Source organism: Bombus terrestris, chromosome 11 (genome assembly GCF_910591885.1).
Source record: "Bombus terrestris chromosome 11, iyBomTerr1.2, whole genome shotgun sequence".
NCBI lineage: Eukaryota > Metazoa > Arthropoda > Insecta > Hymenoptera > Apidae > Bombus > Bombus terrestris.
This window is the reverse complement of record NC_063279.1, coordinates 13,422,178-13,443,387: the sequence shown is the minus strand read 5'-3', so window position 1 is coordinate 13,443,387 and position 21,210 is coordinate 13,422,178. Positions and strand designations below refer to the sequence as shown.

Sequence of the window (21,210 nt, the reverse complement as noted above, 5' to 3'; positions counted from 1 at the left end):
CACATACACGGATTCAGATATTTGTCGTGTATTAATACACGTATGATATTTATTATATTAATACATTATAATGTTTAATGCATAAAATGTTTACAAAAATATAAAGGTTTCATTTGTGTAACAATATCATTTTCAAAAACAGTGCAATAACACTAACTATAAATACGACCCATTAAGAATGTACAAAGTAAATTATCCCGTTCATAATTACTAATAATTATAAATATATTACTGATGGTAACCTAAAATATCACTGAAAATTAACTATTGTAGAAAGTAACACTAATAATTTTTAATAAATATTCATGAAATATAAGAATAAAAAAAAATAAAATATAAAAAGTGAGATTAAAATTGTTCTACTGGCCGCATTAATACTAAGATAGTTAATAATATTGATAATTTCTTTGAGGTATTTTAAGTACACAACAGACATTGGTGGTGTCCTTTTTTAAATTTTGCAAGTTTAAGAGTATTGTATGATTTTAAGCCAGAATCCTTTTTCGCTAGTTGTCACGAGACTTCGTCTACTAAATTTTATCGGCGTTATCGTTCTCTCGCATGTTTCCACTCTGTGCTTTCTGAGAAACGAAATTATCCCCACTTTGATTTGTAGCAATGCGAACCGCATACCTGAAACAAATGCAGTGCCGTTAATATAACAATGTAATCTTTCTGACGTCATTTGATATAGTGTATTGTAGGTTATTCATCACTAATGATTTGTTACAAGTTGTGATCTATGCTAGATCGCAATAAATCATGTTAGTATCTTACTATAGTATGCTACCATATTGCGTGATAAATGCAAAATTGATGTATAATTTATATAATTGATAATAATGACTTAAATGAGTTGACAAACAGTAAAAAAAGCATTTAAATTTTAAATTTCTTATTGATAAGTAAAGATATCTTTTTATATGGAATTTTGTGATAGTTTTTTTATTGCTTTTCATATTTAAATTTACACAGTGGACAATTTTTCATCTTAAAATATTTGTAGTCTATGATGTTCACTATTTCAAAAATAATTTTTTAAAAATATTATTTATACAGTTTTGAATGTTCAGCTTATTTTTAAATAGTAAAGTTAACTGAAATATAATATTTAATATACCTATGCAATTTCGAGGTCCCTCGCCAAATGGAAGATACGTATAAGGATGTCTGGTTCGTTTATTTTCTTCTGTAAATCTTTCGGGATCAAATGTTGCTGGATCCGGGTAATAATCTGGATCATGGTGAAATCCATAAATTGGTATGATCACCCGAATGCCTACTGGTAATTCAACTTTACTTCCTGGTATTTGGTATTGGTGCTCGCATCTTCGGGATAGCATTGAAGCTGGAGGATATTTCCGTAGCGTTTCTGAGAAGAATTTAGTAGATTACACTATGTTTTCAGTAATATTACATTAAAAGCTTAGATGAATTTTGGACATAAATAATCATTTAATAATGAAATCCTATTATAATAATAATTCTATAATAAAATAGTTTGTTTTCCAGCATTTATTTCCTAGTTTATTATAATAAATTGCAGTATTATACCTATAACTTTGATATTCCGTAATTAACAAAAATCCTTGAAGGAAAAACAATTTTTTCTTTAATATTTCTTATTTCAATTGGTTCTTTTAACTCCTAATTTTAAAAACTTTTTTCATTTGTTCAGTTAAATCAATATCCTGCTCAATTTAAGCACGAACGTGTATGACGAACGAAATAACGTGTATGACGAAAACAATTGCTTTTCGCGTGGAGGTGTTAAGTAAACAAGGCCAACTTCGTCTCTTTTTAAATCGTTCTATTTATATCTCACTGTGGGTGGAATAAGAACTTAATCAATGACACAGTGCAATTGAAGGTCATAGTAAAACACAAAAAGATTACAATCATGAGGATGAAGATATGCATACATAAACATTTATATGGAATATAAAATCTAAATAAAATTTGAAATCTGTTATAAAGATCTATTGCCTATTTTATCACCTAAATTTTCTGATCTTAACAAATTTTGTACGCTAAGTAATTGGTAATTATAACAAGGATAATTGTAATAAAATTTATAGCATACTTATAATGGTTACGCTCTGTACTAGTAATATTTTATAAAGTAACTTTGATAAAATAATTAATTCATTTTGTTAAAAGATCGAGAAATTGTTGAAATTCTAGTAATATCTTGAGATAGATATTCCCGAACTTTTCAAAGAGATAAGTAACTTGAAGAAATCGACTTCTCAGAAACTAATGATGACAAGCAACATACTATATCAACACAGCAAATAATAGGAGTAATCATTACAAGAATATCTTATGACACATTTCAAGGTATGCAATTTACGTGCAATCAGGTCAAAGAAAATGCATTTATACCTGCAATAACCATATCAAGATACTTCATGTCTTGGATAGCATCGTAAGACAGTTTGCCATTTCTGCTGTCAATGGCGTCTTGTATGTCGCGTCTCGTTTTTTCCTGAATTTCTGTATTTAACGCCAACTCGTGAAGACAGAAAGCTATGGTGTTCGAGGACGTTTCATAACCGGCAGCGAAAAACACAAACGCTTGCGCTGCAATGCTGTTCTCGTCCAATTCTATAAATAACGATACTATACATGATAAAGCATGTGGACAAAAAATTTCTTTATCGGTCACCAGTTTGATAAACTTTCAATATGGACACTCCTAATCGTAAGAAGAAAGCTATTTTGTAATTTTTGATCGCTAATTGTGAATCGTGAATCGGCATAATTATGAATTAGATTATTATGAAACGACGTATTTTGAAATATTTATGGATAAGTATGTATAGGGAAAATATAATTTTAGACATTTTCAAAGTAAATAAAAAATAAATAAGAAATTAACAAAGTAATTTCGGATTGCTTTCCAAATATAAAATCTTCTAATTATTTTAGACAATACTAATTTTGTTAGAAAATTAATAAATAAGCTATTGATATACGTAACACTGTGATGTAACCAACGTTAACTGTGAATTTTAATTACGAATTGATAAAGCTCCTCTTATACGTAGTTAATGAAACGTTTCATTAAAGGAGCTGCTACATTTCACTGACATTACGTGAATCTTGCAGTGGCTATATGAATAAAGCATTTACTGTCAATCTTATCCTGATTAATTTTTACAAAATGGTATCGTTTGTGGTTAGTCATTACAAGTACTGGAAGTGTACAGCAAATAGTTCACTTATTGACTGAAGGAGACTTCTTATCAATTATGTAACTCTCTTCTTTCATTGATACAATTAAGTTATTCAGAACCGATAGAAGCCAATATAGAGCAAACGCTAACAGCAGCGAATACATTACATTTATCGATATTTCTTTATATAGTGCCAAGTTCATTTATACAAAAAATATTAACTGATATAACAACTTTCTAACAAGCATAGTTGTACAAAAAACGTGCATGTTACTTGGCATTGGTCTGCCAAAAAAATGTGTGTCGCAGTGAAACGGTGCAGCAGTATCAAGCACATACCAGACCACATGTTAAGGCGAACGACAACATTTCTCTCGTAAAGCGTACGATTTATCTTCGTATAAAGTAATCTATATAAACGATAGGAGCAAGCCGATACACCCATACGACAGTTTATCCTGTTGCTACTTGCTACGATTTCGCAAGAGTTTTTGTGTTTTTCGTCTTCAAATTCTACCTATTATCATTCGGTTGTGAATGTTTATGCAAATGTGCATTTTTATGAACGTAATTGAGGAAATGCGTGTTCCGTGCATTTTATCAGCTTTCTAAGTTATTTCATTTTCTATATTTATGTTGTACTTCTAAACATTGTGTTTATCTAATTTTCTATACTATTCATTTATTTCCCATAAATACATAAACATCCACAATTTAAACACCATTAATCTTCATATTTAACAACATACCTATCTCTTCAGTAATTTCCTCATCTTCGTCATTGCAAACTTGTCCATTTCCACACTCGTCCAATGTTCCTTTATTTTTCAATTCAATTAACAGGTCCATAAAGTCGTGTCTCTTAATACCATGTTCCTCTCGTTCGTTAATCATCTGCGACACTACATTCTTGAAAAATTTGCTTACCTCAGGATCTATCACTTGAACATCCAAAAATTTGTACAATTTTGGCATGGCTGTTCTAAGCATTCTCCAGAGGGTAGCTGTGTAACTTGGTTTCGAGAGTTTCTTAGCAGCCCTGTGAAACTCGGATTCCTCATCGGTGAGAGCATTTATTTGTATGCCAAAAGCACAGCTGCCAATGACGTCTATCGTAAATTTTGCCGCTAGCTCGCGAATCTCAAATGGACGATGGGTCTCGGAGGACGCGTCGATTAATTTTTGAAACTCCTCGCCGCACTCGGCCAGCAGGTAGAACATTCTTTTCAATTTGCCGGATGAAAAGGCTGGGGTCAGTTTGGATCTCAGGCTCTTCCATCTTTTTCCTTCTAGGTTGAACAAGTGGGCAGATAACGAGTCCTAGGAAACGGTTATTCATTGAAATTAATTGTAATTTATGTTTTTCTATTATGTATTTATATATATTATGTATTTTATGGTTATTTCAGATCTATTCTAATATTCTGTGTATATCTTGTTACAACGTACGACGATCTTCAATTTTGCATTTTTTACAAATAATCTATATCAATAATAAGATTCTAATCTATTTTGTATTGTTATCGTTAAATATAACTAAATTTTCAATTTTAAATTCATTCAAGTTTTCTATTAGCTTTAGCAGAACGAAATTTGTTCTCATATTTAAAATACTTATCATGGTTAGAACCCGTTATGGGCACGACCAATTTACATAACAAAACATTTTCCTTTTACCTGTGAGTTTACCGGTATTCCACGGTTCGTGAAGCAAGCGAAGCTTTTCACGCAAATGTCTTTCACGAGGTCTGGGTCCCGTAGGATCAGCACAGGCGACGTAACACGAAACGCTCCGAAATACCTCTCGTCTCTGAACCACTCATACATATCTTTTATACCTTCTGGTAACGATTTTTGGAACAATAGCAACGACGCAAAATTTCCAAATAATACTGTAGGTTTTCGGAAAGGGACGCCACGGTTCTTCCAAAAATCGAATGTCGACGTAAGAAAACAATATAAAATACCTAGCAATAATCCTGGTAATAGAAATTTCTCCAAAATACTCCACATTTTGAATTCGCTACAGAGTTCTTTTCGAAATACAAATATAAAATTATTTTTCCAAATCAATAACTATGACGTTCTTCTGTTCCTTCTTTATTTATAAAATTGAGCAATATATTCGCTACATGTCATCTCATAATCTTCGTTGTTTTTCTGCTTTTTAAATAAATTTTCGTGCACTATATGTATATTCGAGACCAAACATTTAAATAGGTGTAGCAATCTTTTACGAATGTATTATGTGTGTTATACTTTCATATTTTACAATCTCATTAGCATTGTAACGAGGTAGCTATGAGGAAAATGTTGCACATAACGCGTACAATATAATACATAGCAATTGTGTATGGCAAGTGTTCCGATACTTTTATGAACCGTGTTAAAAGATTCTTCCCTTTTTTGATTCAACAGTCGTATACATAATGTATTACGTCTGGAGCGGCGGATATCGGTTCAACGTTATCGTCGCGAGGTCAATAGTATAAAACAAAGGATTACTCGACGTTTGTCGTGGCAGTTCTCAAATTACGCAGTTCGATACTCCGATCGAATCCTTGGAGTTGTTTATAGAAGTACACTTGTCGACTGACTCACGAACGCAGTATTTGCACTCTCTTGTTTCTCCCAGTGAAATGTCAGTGATGAACGCTCGTTCAACTGTTCACTGTTCGCACGCGCAACTGACGTTTCGTGCGAGCACGTGATTATCAGGCTGTCGAATTCAACGTTCGAATGCTAAGCGAGCGTTAATTCGTTCCGTTTAACACCATTTCGAATATTAATATCGTTCCACTAATCGATTCCTGTAATTTTACTGCGTGTGCATTTTATCGACTTACACGTCGATTTTGAACGTCGAATCGAGATGTTATGCTTCCTATGATCACTGAAACAACGTATGTAATTTTAAAATTTCCTACAAACTACAATTGGTTATCACTTTGAATTAATTTTACACTTTTGTCTATTTCACGCATACAAAACAACGTTAGTTTTTAAGCGGGAAGAATGTAATCAACCACATAAATTCACAACAATTCACTATCGAAGTTACGCAACTATAAACGATTGTACGATGTATCGGATTTAATGAGGTTAAGGCATACTGCACAAGTTTGGGGACAACAAGAAGAATAGGAAAAGGAAGAAGAGCGAAAGAAAGAAAAGAAGAAGAGGGAAGGGGACGCCTATCGTTCTCACCGAAAGCTAACCTCCCACCGACTGGAAATCATGAACGTACGCACGCACGCATTTATAGAGACCTTGTGCTCCTGCTCCGGCTCGGGTTCGTATCCAAACTCGTGTTCCGGTCGAGAGCCGCTCGTTTATCTTCAACAGCTTTTCGTTCCCTCTCTCTGCTACCCGGATAATTAGCCCCAAGATGTATGCTCGTTTTTACGCACGAATTTCCGTTTAAAAATGATCGATATCATCTTAAGTTTGTATAGCTTCTGTTTGCGCGAGACTTTTTATTCATCGCCACCGTTAATAAACCGAGGCTATCAATTATGATCTTTTAAAAACTCTGTATTATATTGCTGTCATAACGGTTAAAATTTTGATGTTATTATATGAGAAATTCTTATGGTTATATAACATGGTTATGATTCGCTAATATCGTTGTTCTTTTAAAATTTGATTTTCTTGTAATTTTAACATCTTTATCTTGGAATTGGTGTTTAGGAGTGTTTTTAGTTGTTAAAAGTTTAGCGTTAAGTGATTTAGTATCAATTAATGTTCCAGTGTTTTGATACCATAATATTGTATTATTTTGTTATTACTATTATTATTATTATTGTTGTTGTTGTTATTATTATTATTATTATATGAAATTTAGTAATTTTGCATATCATACGCATTTTATGCAATCTTGCATCTTCAACTGAACGAGTACCAATCAAGTCATATATAAATGTAAAAAATATAACAAGTTAATCAAGTTATTTATTTTGTATTTTATATTTCATATTTTATATAGGGGAGATTATTAACTGTAGCTCTTATTTTATCGTTCGGATGTAAAATATGAAATAAAATTAAATAACTCAACGTTTTACTTTAATCTGACTCACATAATGATATCATATAAGGACGAACACGTAAAAATATGATACGAAGTGGCAAGAAATGCAACTAAAAGAGAAAGACTAATCCGCGAAAGCGTGAAGTCATGCGGAAATTTCAGAATGCGTTATATGCAGAGATAACGTAGTCTACTTCGTTTTGAACGCGTGTCTGTCGACAATCTGTAACAAATGAAAATAGATCTTACTTTTACTACGAGATTGTGATCTCTCCTTCCACTGCTTTTAGAATGAAAACAGATGGTTGAGCATGGGGGACCTGGTTCGACTCCTTCCTGCGTGCCTTTCTCTACCTTCTATCTCCTTATGATGTATGCGACTAGGTTACCAGAAAAAAAAAGAAAAAATTAAAAGCAACACGAATGAAAACTCGTAGCCACAATATGCAGCCGATTCTTTTTTTCATTCGCAATTTGTTTCCTCGTGTTATTATTATTTATTAGACGAAATGATAGGTTTTCTTTAATACTGTAAATTAAGATTAGATTAGGTTTCTACATAGATGTAATGCTCATGCGTGTATGTTTTATGAACAAGTTGTTGCTGGGTAATATTTATAGAAAGAATGTTCCGATTTATGAAATGAATGTAAAGTAATTTGAAATTGAATAAGTGTATTTCTGGTTTCTTAAAAGTTAAAATTGGTTGTCTTTGGTATGTTTCATAAATCTGAAATTGAAATTCGCCCTTAAAAGTATGACAAATTTTGCTCTGCACGTAAACAGATTGAATCTATACCATTTCATGACTGATTACATCATAAAAATTACGGACTATGTACATAAGCTTAGCAAATCTATCCTATCGTAAATATGTTTAATTTTTGCGCTCAATTTCACACACGATTCGTGTCATGTAAATAATACAGAACTCGTATTACGCATTATATAATCTTTGATTTTTTTTTAACTTTATATAAAATTATTAATGAGTTTTGGTTTTTATTTAACTTGTTGATTATATATGGTAAATGTTTATCAATAACTGTTAATATATTATACCCTTTTTTTACATTTTATACACTTCGAACAAGGTTGTATAAGATTTACATAGGTTTGTCATCTTCTCTGCAATCTCAATGCAAATGAGTTATAAAATAAATCTAGTGACGGCATATAATTCACAAGTTTTGCTGCAAATAATGAATATGATTTCGAAATTTGCAAGTCAATTTTATTGACTAAACCGCGCCTGTATTCGTAAAAATGTGGGAAATGTCGGTAAGATATCGATAAAAGATATAAGTTACAGTCTAGTTTTCTACTATATCATATATAAGTAAGAAGATTCATATTTTATTAGTGTTTTATCTATTTTCCGTGATGTGGCTATTCGTTTCAGTTCAAATTCTCAGAATTTTGTTACTAAAAAGTTTCAAAATAGTAGAATTTTCTATGTATTTTATTTCATGCATGTATTTATTATGCTACTTCTTTTTTGTTTGAAAAAATTTCTTGTTCTCTTGTACTCTGTATTTCAATCCTTTCAATAGTTACGTATAATTCCATTATGAAGTTTCGCTCTTGTTATTTATAAAAATTAAATTTTAATTACAGTAGAAAAGCTACTAAAAATGTAAGAAACTTAGAAAATTCCAAATATATCATTCGTATAATTTTAATTTAATAGTAAACATTATAATATTGTGTTTTATTATAGTAACCTTTTACCATTATAGAGGAGAACAAACGTAATTTTATAGAAGTTACGATATGCAACAATACAATAATTTTTACATTAGTTTCGTTACAATATTATAAATTTATATATAATACATATTTTTATAGTTTATTGTTCTTACAGGTAGCGTTAAATTATATTTCCCGATTTCATTTAGAAAATCGTACTCAACAGTGCATTATATAACATAATACGTAACAGTTGGCTTGAATTACAAGTGTATCGTGAAGATATTGTACGCTAAATGCAAGTTGTCTAATATGGAGTAAATATCGTTAGAATTAATATTGGAGTTTAAGAATTATTAAGAACTATTCAATTTTTAAGATAACGACATCGACTTGTCTGTCTGTCTGTCTCTCTCTCATCTAATTTTTTGAACAAATTAAATCTTACGTATTTAAAGGATGTGCGTCTATATTATTATTGAGTGACAAATTTAGCAACTAGCAATATTTAGAAAATTTTTGGAGACACCAAGCATGAATCATAATTTACATATAGGTTTCTTAAGCTCTTTCGAAAATTTTCTGTATTTTTCGAAATAAATTGAAGATAATTTCGAACAAAAATACGTAGAAAAAATTTTCTACGAAAAGAGAAACGTATTTCGTTTATTTATTTTTTCCCATCTTAGCTTGAACAACGAAATATTTTGTACATGTAATTCTCTAACAATAAGTCAAGCATACTTTCAAATACTCGAGCAAAATTTTTCAATGCAAGTATGTCAATAAATTGAACCCATCATCAAGCCATCATTAAAAAATGAAGAAGAGCGATTTAATTTCTTTTAAAATTTTTCCAAAACTTCTTATCCTTTTTTCTACCAAAAAAAGCTAATACATCAAGTGTCAGATCTAAATTTCGATCAATTCATGATCCTCGATTCTCAACATCTGGATGGCTCCCAAAGGCTGCATACCAGACGGCGCATCGTCGCGCTACTTTATCGCAAAATTTGTAACCAGATGCTCGAAGGCGATCTCGAGTAACCTTCGTCTGATCGTGGGCGTCGCTTCGACTCGCCACGAAACATTATTTTCGAACTGTACGGTGGGAAACCTCGGTGAAACCTAACTTTTCAAGTTGAGAGGACCATTGCGCAATCGAACACACACAAACCACACTAATCAACTTTACAACGAAAAAAAAATAGTTACAATATTTTATCAACATTTCTGTGCAAAATTCATCCTGGAACTTTTACTATTTATATTATTATTAATAATACAATTTATTGAAAAAAATAATACAATTGTGGTATGCATGTGCACCATTGCACTTGTATGAAAAGTTCTACAAAAGTATTCTTTCAGCTATTCATCTTCCTCCTTTGAGAATTTTGTCTAACTGCACTGATAACTAAGTTACGACCTGGAACAGTTAACTGTAGATTATTCTGAAGAGTGGAAAATGCGAGGGAACGCACGGAGGCGACCATTATTCGCGCACGTGCAGAAGAGTTTCGCTGGCCGCCGCGTCGTGGCTCAGCAGACTCCGAAATGTTGATGCTAAATAAAACTCCTAGCTGGTTGGGACGATGCCATGCGTTCTAATTTTCACGAAGGCAGATCGCTGGCCCGGGACGTGATCCGCCGCGTCGTTTCGAGCCGGATGATTCGATAGTCTTTCGAAGCTCTCTCCGGGTTACCTGTTCTTCGTGGCAAGGAGAGGGAAGTTTACACATAGATAAACGGGAAAACGTGTCTTTCGAGACCAAACAAGGAAAAATCGGTGTTAATTATAGAGAATCGTTTCGATAAGCGAATAAACTCGTACGCTTATGACGAGACACGGAAAGGTCGGTGACTATTAGAATCATTCGCGGCGAAAAACAAAAAGATCTCTTTGATAGTCCTTCGACATGAGCAATTGGAGAATTGGTGATAATTCGGGGAAATTCTTTCGATCAACAGAAAAATTGGTCGTCTGAAACGAGATACAGGAAAGCTCGTTTGCGAGTACTTTTATACGAAAGACTGGCAAATTGATGACGATTAGAAACGATCGTTACTGCGTCTATCGAAAAAAGTTGAATCGTTGCGGAACTCTAGTAATTTATTTACTTGCCTACTAATCCTTCTCCTCAAAACGAGAAAGTTGAGCAACCTGTGGCCATTAGAAGAATTGTGTCAAAATTAGTGTGCGATTTACTCATCCAATTAAGACTTTAAAAATCCTTCAAATTAAAAGGTTGAAAAACTTGCGAAGATTAAAGAGAACTGTTACGAAATAGGTGTTTGTATCTGTAATTATAAGTGAAGAAAAGAAGCAAATTTTGAAGCTTCCAGTGGTGAATCGTGGGTTCTTCCATGCGAAGGTTGCGGTGACATGGCTGCCGCCCTTTTGGGCAAGTGCGTTGGATTACTGGCTCTGGTGTTGCTTCTCTATAGTTGTTGCTATGGCTTCCGTATTCGAGATCATCCATCGTCGACGGAGCAACCACATCGCGCCACCTGCACTTCCATCTTTGGCAGATGCCAGGAGAGGACGATCACGGCCACGTCGAACAAAAAGTGGCACGACACTTCGCGGCTTGCCAGTGCTCCTAGGAAACCACCTGTCGAGCTGACGTCAACGGATGACGATAGAGTAACAGAAGAAGAAAAGTATATGAAACATGAGGGAGGTGAACGTGACTCTGATTGGATAGAGAAGAGTCTTGAAGAGGATGAGGATGACGAAGTGATCGTGGAGATAGAAGAAGATACTGACGAAGTAATTATGAGTTACGATGAGGATCAGGATGAAAGAGAGGAAGAGGAGGAAAAAAGTGGAAATGATGATGATAGTGATGAAGAAGAAGATAGAAAAGTAATTATGAAGAAACTTGTAGAGGATACCGAGGAAGATGAAGAGAAGAGCGAGAAAGTGGATTCGAAGAAGAAAATAAGCTTGGAGAAAGGTTTGAAATCTAAGAAACAAGAGAAGGATGAAAAGGACGAAAATGAGGATGAAGAAGAAAAACATGGAAAGAAATATAGGAGAGATGTTCATGGAAAACTGGCTGCAAAGAAACTTGTAGAAGATATAGAGAGAGATGAGAAGACAAGTGAGAAAGTGGATTTGAAGAGAAAAATGAGTTTAGAAAAAGGATTGAAAGAGATAATGAAATCTAAGAAGCAAGAGAAGATTGAAGAAGACGAAGACGAAGACGAAGATGAAAACGAAGGCGAAGACGAAGACGAAGACGAAGACAAAGACAAAGACAAAGACGAAGACGAAGACGAAGACGAAGACGAAGACGAAGACGAAGACAAAGACGAAGACGAGGACGAGGACGAGGACGAGGACGAAGACGAGGACGAGGACGAGGACGAAGACGAGGACGAGGACGAAGACGAAGACGAAGACGAAGACGAAGACGAAGACGAAGACGAAGAAGAAAAAATTGTTTTACCTCCACCACGAAAACTAGAAAAAGTTAGACACGCGGACAAAGATAAGGTTAGGTCAGCAGAAATAGCAATTGTTACAGAAAAACCAAAGGAAATACCAAAAGTAGAGAAGAAACCAGAGGAAAGCGTGAAGAAGATTCAAAAATTATATGAAAAGAAGTCGATGGAAGAACCATCGAAGCTAGTTGAAGCCACGAAGAAAGTGGAACCCGTGAAAATAACGAAAGCTGAAATCGAATCTCCTGAATCGAAAATTGTCGTGAAGCCGGAAAAAAAAGCGCAGATTTCAGTGAAGACAGAAGAAACGGCGAAGGTTTCAGTAAAGACAGAGGAAAAAGCGAAAGTTCTGGTGAAGACGGAGGAGAAAACGAAGGTTCCGGTGAAGACGGAGGAGAAAACGAAGGTTCCGGTGAAGACGGAAGAAAGGACAAAGATTTCGGTGAAGACGGAAGAAAGAACAAAGATTCCGGTGAAGACGGAAGAAAGGACAAAGATTCCGGTGAAGACGGAAGAAAGGACGAAGGTAAAACCGGAAGTGTCGAAAACACGGGAACCGGCAAAAGTGAAAACAACGAGTGCTCAAGCTCCGGCTAAAGTTACAGAAGTTAAGCGATCCGATAGTGAGTATCGTGAAAGATTGAATGTCGTGATTTGTTCTTTGGAATTTGCGGAAGACACAGTACTTGTAAATACAAGATCAAATGTAGTTATTGGAATTACGTCGATATAAATCGTTTCATCCAGTATAATGTAAATCGTGTTTTATCCAGTTGTCCATGGAGAAAATCATCGCAGAAAGAAATCTTTGTCGAATTTTTGGAGTAAAATGAGTATGATATTGTGTTGCAGAAGATGAGTCGAAAGTAAAAACGAAAATGCACGTGGAAGCTTCTTTCACTTTGGCTCGATTGAACGAAGCGATACTACGTGTACCGACATTCGTGCCAAATTTCACGGCCGTTGAGAACTCCGAATGTCAGCAGCATGGCAAAATCTTCTTACGACAATTACGGGGTTATAAGTTATGGGCGTTGCAAAGTAAGTCACCTCTTTTTTCCATATGTTCGTTCTAACAAATTTTATCTATTCGACCACGTTGAGTATTGATGACATTACGTTGGCGTCACGCATGAATAATTCTCAAATGGCATCGGAATGGTCGACGAGTTTGAAAAGAAATATTTCAGTCAGAATAAAAAGTCACGTGATTTCGGCCCAATAGTCAACGTATTATATTTTCGAAAATGAAATAATTAATCTAAAGTTGAACATGGTGTTTGAGTCTATTCTTCCTCTGATTTTTCGTCTGGAAATTTTCCGAATCATATTGTCAATATTTTATCCGTTTGTGTTTCATTGTCTCTATGGGATCAGTGTTAGATTCGAGCGCAAAAATTCCATCGGGTCTATTGCGAGGGAACGTGAACCAACTTGGAGATTTTGACGAGTGTTTGGGTGTGATGGCGCACGTGAAATTGAATGAAAAAACGATAAGGGTGCAGGGCAAATATTGTTTGGCCAATATAGATTTGTATCCATCTCATCCGGACATGAAGCTTCCGGTTAATATGATGCAGGCACGTTCTTTCATAAGAGGAAGTATGTATGATGTAAGTGAATGATTTTATTTTTTTGTTTGCATTTTATCAACGATATTGATCTTCTCGCTGCAACCAAAAGCACATTGTTTTCAATACCAGTGAATACTTTTTCGTATTACTTTTTCATACCGTGAAGATTAATGAATGATCAAACTTTCGAGAAATTCTATTATGATGAACGTTCACTTTTTCAGCCTGGTCACTTCATTCCAAAATTCACGACGGTGAACTGGGCAGTGTGTCTTCCAGCGGCGTGTTCCGCTGAAGACGCACGAATCGTTGTCGAGGAAGCATTGAACGACTATAACTCTACCGTAGGAATTACATTCATGGTAGATGTCAATCCTAACATGTGCTACGTCAAACAAAAATCACGAAGCTATTCGAAAGAGACGATCGGTGTTCTGTATGTATTTATATTTATAATTAAATGGCGGATTTTATGCATTTATGTGAAATTTAAAAGGTATAGAAATGTACAGAATGCATATAACATTCAAAAATCATCAAATTATACTCGTTATACTTACTGTGGGTGAAATAAATCTCTGCTTAACTTCCATTTCTCCAATTGAGTTCACAAAAGTGTAAATTTGCATAAAAATCCGCAGTATATTTTTAATTATCGAATTAAATTAATTTAAGGAATTCACAATCGAGCTCTATTCTTATGAGAGACCATTAAAACAATTTTATTAAAACGTTAGAACTACTAGATTATTTCATAAATATGTTTCCTATAGAAGTTCTTATAAAATTATTAAAACTACAGAAATCCATTTTTACATTACGTTCTCAAAATAGGCAAAAATGAAAATAATTTTCTTTTTATTGATAATTGTGGGTTCCTTCACAAAATTCAGATATTACAAAATTCTTCAATTCTCATATTATCTGATTAAAAATTATAACAATAATAAAGTGAAATATTTAATTTCTTTTTTCTTCTTTCCAATCTTCTTTACAGATATTTCTACGCAATGATCGTCTGTCTCGTCGCTGTAGCAACCACGAGAGATTATTTAGTGGTGTCGGAAGGAAAAAGTAGGTTCTCATAACGTTCTATATTTTCTGCAAGTTAATGGGCTTAAAAAATCTTCTAAATTTATTTAAGTAGTTTCGTTTCAAATATTTTATTCTACGTACGATGTCACAAATTTTTATTACACGATCGTTGGTCTTTACAGGAAACTATTCGGAGAGAATAATAATGTCCTTTTCCTTACGGAGAACCCTCAAATCTTTATTCAGTAAAGGATCCAGCTATGTCGATATTACATGCATTCATGGAATAAGGACACTCGTCACGATTATGCTTTACATTGGTCATCAAATCATACCGATTTCGATGTTGCCATTTTCCAATCGAATCGAACTCACAGAGGTAAGGATAAAGATTTACATATTTGCTCAAACGTATTAAAACAAATAATTCCTTATTATAATACCGCGGATTTCTATGAAAATTCATGTTTTTGTGAACTAAAGAAATAGAATTAACATTTCTCTTCATTGGTTTTCTGTGTCCTTGAAGTTTGCGTTTAATGTCTGGTGTTAAAATAGGTAGCGAACTCTCCTATCAGCTCGATAATGAGGGTGTCAATGGTTTACACAGACGCGTTTTTATTGCTTAGCGGTGTCCTAGCTGCTTTCAACATGGCGCACGAATTTATAACACGGGGCGAGATTCGATGGTTTTGCCGTTTTATTGCCAGATATATCAGGTAAGTTATGGTTGACTCATTTGATTATTAAAGTTATTATAAAGATTATTAAAGGACTATTAAAACAATGTCAGATATTTTATTTCATGTTCTCACTAATAAATTCATTTATTAATTTATTAACAGTGAAATTTTTCTTTATATCAGCGTATAAATATTCTTCTATATAATTTCGCTATTTCAGAAAATTTTGAAAAGTTGTATTTGACTTCCAAGTTATATTTTTATTCAACCAAAATCGTTACAAATATTTCACTGTATAAGAAAAGGATAATAAAATCAAATATTTCAATTTGAATTTTAACGCCGAGTTCTTGAATTTGCATTTTATTAATTTCTTTTATTAAAGTATATTGATTCTTTCGATGCTACTTTTTAGACTCACCCCAGCGTTACTCGCAGTGGTATTTTGGTACGCATTCATAATGGAGCACATTGGATCGGGACCACAATGGAATAGCGTCATAGTACCAAATGCAGAGCTTTGCAAAAGCAACGCGTGGACGAATTTGTTATACATACAAAATTTCTTCCCCTTCGAAGAGATGGTATATAAGTCGTTTTGAAACTGTGCGAGGACTTCGCAACATAATCACAATTATAATCCTATTTATCGATTATCATAAACAAAAACATTCCAAATTATTCTAGAAGATTAACTTCGTTTTCATCTACAATTAGATCTTGTGTTCTTTCAATGTTACTAGTGCACCAATCGTCGTTAATTTGAATTCTATTATAAAATTAGTCTTTGTGTTTCATCAACTTGATTAACTTCGGTCAACCTCATTCGATTTAACAAATTTTTCTTGATCGATAGTGTGCAACCCATACCCACCAGTTGGCTTTAGACATGCAATTGTCACTATTAGCCCCAATGTTGGTATTCTTCTTAGAATGCAGGCCTATCATTGGGATTCTTGTAATATTTTTCTTCGTCTTATTGTCAGCTACACTCCGTTATGTAGCAACGATGAGCAATTATCTTTCCGTTGTTGTTTTCCATGGAATGTCGTAAGTATATCTTGCCAATTTTCAATATAAGCTTCTTCATTTTATATTCAATCATTTTAAGCGCAAGCCCTTGGTTTCAGATTGAAGCACCTTTACAGGACTGCCAATTTAGTTTACGCATTACCATTACATAGAGCAACGCCGTATATATTTGGTATAGGACTTGGTGTGTTATTACGGCACACAGGAAGAGATGTCAGAATCCACAAGGTATAGTAGACTGCTGATAAGATTTATTCTACAATTCAAAATACCGTGATCCATTAAATAAACGAGATGTATCGTACTAATTTCAGGTGTTAGTGATCTTGGGATGGTTGATCGCGATGGCCTTGGGATCCTGGTCGTTATTTTCACCATGGCACTTAGCCAGAAGGGACTATGTGTACGATGCTGAAGAAGCAACCAATTATGTTGTGATCAGTCCAGTCTTTTGGACCTTGGCTTTATGTTGGCTCATTTTTGCGTGCTACACCAATCACGGAGGTCTTTCTTAAATTATTGAATATTAGGCGTTAACACACAATTTCGATTATTTATTAACAGTGCTAATTTTTATTTATAGGTATATTAAATAGATTCCTTTCGAACTACTGGCTATTACTCTTCAGCAGAATATCGTACGCTGTATATCTAACACAATTCGCAGTATTTTTCTACAATGTTGGGACCACCAGACACTCTAGCGAATTTCATCTTCACAGAGGCGTATGTATAACATGAATCTCGAAAAACAGCATCCACATCTCTTGTTAACCGAGTAAAATGAATTAACTCGTCACTCAGATCTCTAATCTCTTAGATATAATAATCTCTATATTTCCTTTCAAAATTAAAAAAAAAAATAGAGACTTCTTCTTTCTTAATGCGTCTTTATGTCTTTTTCTTTAAGGAGAAAAAACATTAAATTTTCTGTTGCAAACAATTACAATTAATTTGTTGCAATTAACATTCAATTTCATGAATTTTCCGAACTATTGTATTTAAAAGATGAATCACTTAATAGGTTAAAATAACTAGGATACTAAAATAAAGTGTACCTTTCCAGCTAGATCTTCTGGAAGCAGCAACAGTCATAATCATCTCTATCATCCTAACCTTATTCTTCGATATTCCTATGCAAGAGATCAAGAACGTGCTTATGGAGAGTACAGACTCCCTAAACGCAGAAGTATCAATATCAGAGAAATCAGCAATCGTCGAGTCTTCAACCTCAGAAATCTCGAAAACCTCAAAAGCTCCAAAATCAGAACTCCATGAAAAGAAAATGTTCGAAGAAGAAGAAGTAACTTCAACAGGCTGGGACTGGCAAAGAGACATAGTAGATGGTGGTGCAAAATACTCCAATGAGAGCATAGAAGACGAAGAACGAGTAGACATGCCTATCTTAAAAAAGTCAAGTGGCAGAAGACGATCATTTATTAGTCATGAACCATCTGAAGCCGAATATCTGTCACATTGGCTAAAGAACGATAACAAAAGATTCTCAAATAGTGCTGAAGACTATAGAGATCGTGGAAGAAGAAGCAAAAGCAGTCAAAGGGATTATCAGGAGAACGAAGCTTTAAGGTGACTATTCATTTGTTGGAAAACATTTTTATATTGAACTTTTTTCAATATAAATTCAGTTATATACGATCAAAACCATAACTTCTACTCTAAATCTTTCTAGAGCACAACAAGAGCGAGAAGAATCAATTAAACGAAGCAGACGCTCTCTGTCAAGAAGCCTCGACACTAAAAAATTATCCACACGGGACAGCGAGGACGAGGAAGACTATCCAAGAACCAAATATGAAGAAGAAGACGAAAATGATCCGAGGTACAGGCGATCGCAGTCCAGAGGAAGATCCGTGATCAGGGAATCAGACGATTATCGTTCCTGGGACCTACCTAAAGATTCCAAAAGACTTCCCAGAAAATCCGAAGAACGCGAGCCTATACAAAGACAACCAAGAGTCTCAAAAACTTTTTCTTCAGAAAGCGAAGAAGAACATTTTCCTCAACAGAGAAGAATTGAAAAGAGACACGTAGAACCAAGGATCAGCGACGAAGAGGATTGGGAGAGCGAGTTGAGAATACGTCGAAAGCAATTCATGGAAAAATTGGCGACACGAGATCCTGCATCTGAAGAAGAAAACTTGATCTCTTTACGAAGATCTTCAGCGGAGGGAAAGCTAGCATTGCTAAAAGATCCAACAGGAGATGACAATATGGATTCCTGGACGGTTAGTGTAGGTTCGCGTGTTGCTCAATTAGGTTCTTCTCAAGAACGAAGTGAACCTGAAGACGACTATATTCGACGAAGAAGAGAATATCGTGAACAGGCTCCACCTCCAAGAGAAGACACCCAAAGCGAAGAAGAAGCGATTTGGGATTCCACAAGAAAATCTTATACCAGTAGTAGTCAGGTGACTTCCATCGAAGAAGACGACGATATTGATACTTATAACTTCGTTCTAACAAAAGATAGTAAGAGAAAATCTGTTCAGGACCTTTCTAGGTTACCTCAGGAAGATTTTGACTTTGTAGAGTTTGAATTGACTGTTGGAAAGAAAGAGGGTGAAGGTTTGCTTAGGTCTTCTTCTGGTTTGTATAAAAGAGAGTCGATTATTAAAAGCCAGGCTAGTGAAGAAGATCCTGAGTATCTTCTTCCCGAAAGGCCAAAATTGGTGCAGCAGGAGAGAGAGCATCCTTTTAAGAAAGCTTGGCAGATGCAGAAGTCTAGGTCTGAGGAAGATAGCGCTGCATACATTATTAAAGAATCTAAGGAACAATCTAAAACAGAAATGAAATCGAAAGATGACGAAACTAAGGAGACTAAAGAAATTAGAAAGGAATTTAGTGGAGAACAGTATGAAGACACTGGCATGTTTGCTGATGATGAGTCAGAATCGGTTATGCTGGTTCATAGTAGTAGTGATATTGATGATAACACGAGAATGAGTTCGAGGTCTGAAGAAACGGAGTCAGTTTCAACTGAGAGGAGTAAGAGTTCTAAGAAAAATAGTGTGAAGTCATCGGATGTTGAGGAGGATTCTCTGAGATCTAATTGGCCATCGGAGGAGGAGCAAGTTTATAGAAGCGGTCCTAGGAGTAAATCGGAGGAGACAGAGTGGAGCTGGGAAAGAGAAGAGACTTGATGAAATGAGTGAGTTATGGAGTAAGAAAAATGATTATAAATTAAATATAACGAAGTAAATTATTCTGCTTGGATTGGTTGAGAGGGAAGGGGAAAACGAAGCGGACTGGATTTTGGGAAGGAAGGAGTGAGGATTTGAAAGGAAAAATGGATCATTGAGGAGTTGATGATTGATAGATTTAATTATCGTTCCGTGAGAGAGAATAGAAAGAACGTATTTTTACAATCGTTTTATTCTTATGCGTGTAAAGAGGTGGAACGATTTACAGTCAAACAGAAGTCTACGTACACCGCTACTTATAAATCACATAAAGCTTCTAATACATTAGCTACACAGAAACCGTGTACGAGTTAAATAAAATCTTAACTTTTGGTGTTGATAAAATTAAAATTAAAATTTCGTCCCAAGAGTTTGTGAGCTAAATGTTATTATTATTTTAATTTCTTCTAGATATATGTTAATATATTGATCAAATTCATTTTATGTCTTAATGAGAATTGAGTAAGATATGTAGAATTTTGTGACCGATTGTACATCTTCTCTGCAGTTGTCTCCTGTTTCTGGTTTCAAGCTCAAGATCGTTTATCTGTATTTAAATCTATCGTCAAAACACATAGGTCGAATGTAATCGTGGAATTACAATACATGTTAAAAGCATTGCGAATGACAAGACCAAATTATGAGACCATTTTCCGTAGAGTATAATAAATTATTCGTTAAATATAAATATATTAGCATTGTAAATGAATGAGATAGTAATATTGGAAAATTCCGTATTTCTTCGGTATTTATGACGTTCCTTATCTTCTTACATTTGATGGAATTTGTTTATTGTAAAGGATGCGAAGAATACTAGTAATAAAATTATGCTAAATAAGTGTCTTCCTTATGAAATTTTTTAACTTAACGAAATTTCATTTTTTACAGCCTTGTTTCAATATTTTTTCAATGCTTCAATATTTCATTTGGAATATTATAATTATTATTATAACAAATAGAAAAAAAATGCTTATTTGAATCTGTATTAGACAAATCAGTCGCAAGATTTAAAATTCTATTTTAAGATTTATTTTCTTATTATTATTTTATTATTTATTTTATATTTTATTCTATTCTAACATATGATGTAATCAACTCAAAGTCTGTTTAGTTAATGAATTCTAGTTGCGCTTTCACGACTTTATACATATTTAACGTGACCACTGGCATATTACATATTAACATATTAACAGTTATCTTCCATAGATTGAAAATTACATACTCTAAAACGCTACAACTTTCATTTACTTTCATTGTACTGTTACTTATAAATATGTTTTTTTTTTTAATTTGATATGGGAAATATACCCACGTATTTCCCCTTCAGAAAAACCAAAT

General features: G+C 34.0%; 2 protein-coding genes and 1 long non-coding RNA gene across 6 annotated transcripts; 2 read left to right on the top strand and 1 right to left on the bottom strand.

Moving 5' to 3' along the window:
- Positions 1–12: 12 nt before the first annotated feature.
- Positions 13–6,801, bottom strand: LOC100651693 (cytochrome P450 6B5). Of its 4 annotated transcripts, none has more exons than XM_012313557.3 (6): positions 6,387–6,801; positions 4,857–6,072; positions 3,929–4,499; positions 2,386–2,607; positions 1,121–1,372; positions 13–633 (listed from the first exon to the last, which is right to left on the bottom strand). In XM_012313557.3, exons 2-6 carry the CDS (start codon positions 5,190–5,192, stop codon positions 467–469), a joined length of 1,548 nt encoding a protein of 515 aa, XP_012168947.2. In that variant the 5' UTR covers positions 5,193–6,072; positions 6,387–6,801; the 3' UTR covers positions 13–466. The 4 variants fall into 4 exon arrangements, with proteins under 4 accessions (XP_012168947.2, XP_020720866.2, XP_020720867.2 ...); XM_020865207.2 differs by having other exon boundaries at positions 6,449–6,801; XM_020865208.2 differs by lacking the exon at positions 6,387–6,801 and having other exon boundaries at positions 4,857–6,185.
- LOC125385945 lies at positions 5,941–7,469 on the top strand. Its single transcript, XR_007225722.1, has 2 exons — positions 5,941–6,082; positions 6,179–7,469. It is a non-coding gene; the product is annotated as an uncharacterized LOC125385945 (long non-coding RNA).
- A 3,051-nt stretch (positions 7,470–10,520) lies between these two features.
- Positions 10,521–20,711, top strand: LOC100643007. Its single transcript, XM_048410078.1, has 15 exons — positions 10,521–12,085; positions 12,230–12,971; positions 13,201–13,389; positions 13,726–13,961; positions 14,147–14,358; positions 14,920–14,996; positions 15,140–15,336; positions 15,516–15,676; positions 16,056–16,224; positions 16,497–16,690; positions 16,771–16,900; positions 16,987–17,176; positions 17,256–17,398; positions 17,739–18,259; positions 18,363–20,711. Exons 1-15 carry the CDS (start codon positions 11,285–11,287, stop codon positions 19,831–19,833), a joined length of 5,433 nt encoding a protein of 1,810 aa, XP_048266035.1. The 5' UTR covers positions 10,521–11,284; the 3' UTR covers positions 19,834–20,711.
- The last annotated feature ends 499 nt before the right edge of the window (positions 20,712–21,210 follow it).

Excerpts from the sequence above, each read along its gene's own strand:
- LOC100643007 (XM_048410078.1), top strand. The coding sequence starts at position 11,285 with ATGGCTGCCGCCCTTTTGGGCAAGTGCGTTGGATTACTGGCTCTGGTG. Across the intron at positions 15,337-15,515 it reads ATCGAATCGAACTCACAGAG|GTAGCGAACTCTCCTATCAG; the intron begins GTAAGGATAAAG and ends GTGTTAAAATAG. Across the intron at positions 17,399-17,738 it reads AATTTCATCTTCACAGAGGC|CTAGATCTTCTGGAAGCAGC; the intron begins GTATGTATAACA and ends GTACCTTTCCAG.
- LOC100651693 (XM_012313557.3), bottom strand. The coding sequence starts at position 5,192 with ATGTGGAGTATTTTGGAGAAATTTCTATTACCAGGATTATTGCTAGGT. Across the intron at positions 2,608-3,928 it reads GGAAATTACTGAAGAGATAG|AATTGGACGAGAACAGCATT; the intron begins GTATGTTGTTAA and ends CGTTATTTATAG. Across the intron at positions 634-1,120 it reads GGGACCTCGAAATTGCATAG|GTATGCGGTTCGCATTGCTA; the intron begins GTATATTAAATA and ends CATTTGTTTCAG.